The sequence below is a fragment of the Pterocles gutturalis genome, unplaced genomic scaffold, assembly GCF_000699245.1.
Source record: "Pterocles gutturalis isolate BGI_N339 unplaced genomic scaffold, ASM69924v1 scaffold1237, whole genome shotgun sequence".
Lineage (NCBI taxonomy): Eukaryota > Metazoa > Chordata > Aves > Pterocliformes > Pteroclidae > Pterocles > Pterocles gutturalis.
Genome location: NW_010107584.1, coordinates 29,134 through 31,095, shown reverse-complemented (window position 1 = coordinate 31,095; position 1,962 = coordinate 29,134). Strand labels below are relative to the sequence as shown.

At 54.9% G+C, this 1,962-nt stretch overlaps 1 protein-coding gene across 1 annotated transcript in view; it reads left to right on the top strand.

Annotated features, from left to right (window-relative positions):
• Positions 1 to 792: 792 nt before the first annotated feature.
• The window catches only part of TMEM240 (transmembrane protein 240), a gene marked incomplete at its 5' end in the record, with an annotated part of 2,579 nt that continues 1,409 nt past the window's right edge, over positions 793 to 1,962 (top strand). Inside the window, one exon of the mRNA XM_010088137.1 lies at positions 793 to 1,001. Coding sequence (XP_010086439.1) covers positions 793 to 1,001 — 209 coding nt within the window. The remainder of the gene's footprint in view (positions 1,002 to 1,962) is intronic.

Here is a 1,962-nt window from a genome sequence, read left to right as displayed (position 1 = left end):
CGAGATTTCTTGCTGTCTGCTCCAGGCAGTAACTGCTGCCTGTTCCTTGAGGAGGGGGAAGGAACCCCTGCACCCCAGCCCGCCCCAGCCACGCAGCGGGAGCCCCTGAGCTGGTTTTCGAGCTTGTTTCATTCCAGGAGGGATCCGCTGCAGGCTCTCAGCCGTCTGCTGTCTGAGGAGGAATCCGAGTGCTTCCTCCAGGGCTGTGAACATGCTCCCAGATGTACAAGATGCGATTCTCACTTTGCTGGGAGAGTTCAGCAGAGCCGCACCCTGGGGAGAGGGGCCGGGAAGCAGCCGGTACCGGTGGCTCGGAGGCCCAGGGGCTTTTTCTGCTGTGCGGCAGGACGTTACGGATGCTCTTGCAGCTGCCCTCTCAGCCCGTGTGTGCTCACAGGAGCAGGATGTTACTGACCTCTGCCTGCGAACACAAACACAAAACTGCCCATTGCATCCCTGGGGAGCCACCGCTCCAACCTCACGCTGTCCTTACTATGATCTCCCGTTTTACAAATGATGACCTTAGGCGCAGAGAGCCCGTGTCGTGAATGCTACACGAATTCCAGGCGTGGGGTCAGGGTTCTGGACTTTTTCTGCCTCGCTCTCTGCCAGTTCCTCTGCTGACACAAGCACAAAAAGCCCAGACAGCCCTTCTGCTCCCAGGGTTGTTGGTAGAAACGCGAAGGAATGGTGTTAAACCAGCCCCTGGCCACAAGAGCAGGTGCTGGATGGAGAAACCGTGCTCTGCTCTGCTCCGCTGATGCTTTTCCCTGTTTCTGTTCCCTGCAACAGGCATCATGTCCATTACGTTATTCCGTACGACGGGGACCAGTCGGTGGTGGATTCCTCGGAGAATTATTTTGTGACTGACAATGTAACCAAGCAGGAGATCGATCTGATGCTGGGACTTTTGCTGGGCTTTTGTATAAGCTGGTTTCTGGTGTGGATGGACGGGGTTCTCCATTACGCCGTGCGAGCCTGGAGAACCAGCCGACGGTATGGTAAGTGCCGCCCGACGGGCTCCCTCCGTCCTCCGTCCCTTGTCCTCCCAGGCTGGCGGAGAGGGAGGAGGTCGACAGTCTCGCAGCATTTATTCCATGAGGATTTGGCCCAACCAGCCATGTCCCAGCCCTCCTTATCCCAGCAGGACTGTTGGCGTGGGAGCAGCCCAGGATCGCAGCCCTGAGGGCGCACGGAGGATGCGCCGGTGCCCAGGGGTGGCTGTTGGGAAGCGACGTGTTCCCCCGTGGGCAGGCTGGCAGATGGCAGTTGTATGTCTGCACATGTGGGCTGGATCTTTTCAGGCCAGACAAAACTTCCCTGAAATCTGGATTTTTTTTTTTTTTTTTCTCTGCATATAATTTGCAGCCGGGCGCACGCTCGTGGAGCGCGGCCTCTTGTTGTTTGCTGGAGCGTGTGACAATGTGATGACAATGACAGACGGCTCTGCGTGGTGGCAGGGACACAGCAGCTGAGGTTTCCCCATCCTTGCTGCTGTTCCAGATGTGTCAGGGTGCGGGTTTATTTTCAGCAGTGCCATCAGCCCCACAGTGTTAGCCGTACTAGTTAGTCCTTGGACCAATGAGTTCAGCATCCTGGGCGGACAACCTGGGATTGACCAAACTCCCCCTCTGCCACCTCCCAGCATGGGCATCCCATGGACCTCCATTTTTTAGAGGGGAAAAAAGACAAAAAACTATTAAAATAGTGAGTGATGTGAAATTCCATAGCAATGTCCTTACAAATCTCAGTCTCTGACTCTGACTGATGGTGGCTGTTAAATTACAACCCAGAGAAAACAGGAGGGTGAGCAGGAGAAAGATTTATCTGTGAACCTGTGAGAAATTACGATTAGAGAAGCGGACTATCTCCTTCTAAAATCTCCGATCAAAACGACATTAATTTCTCATTAGTCTCCCCAGATCCCAGCAGCTGCTGGAGCGGTTTCTGAACCAGCCCCTC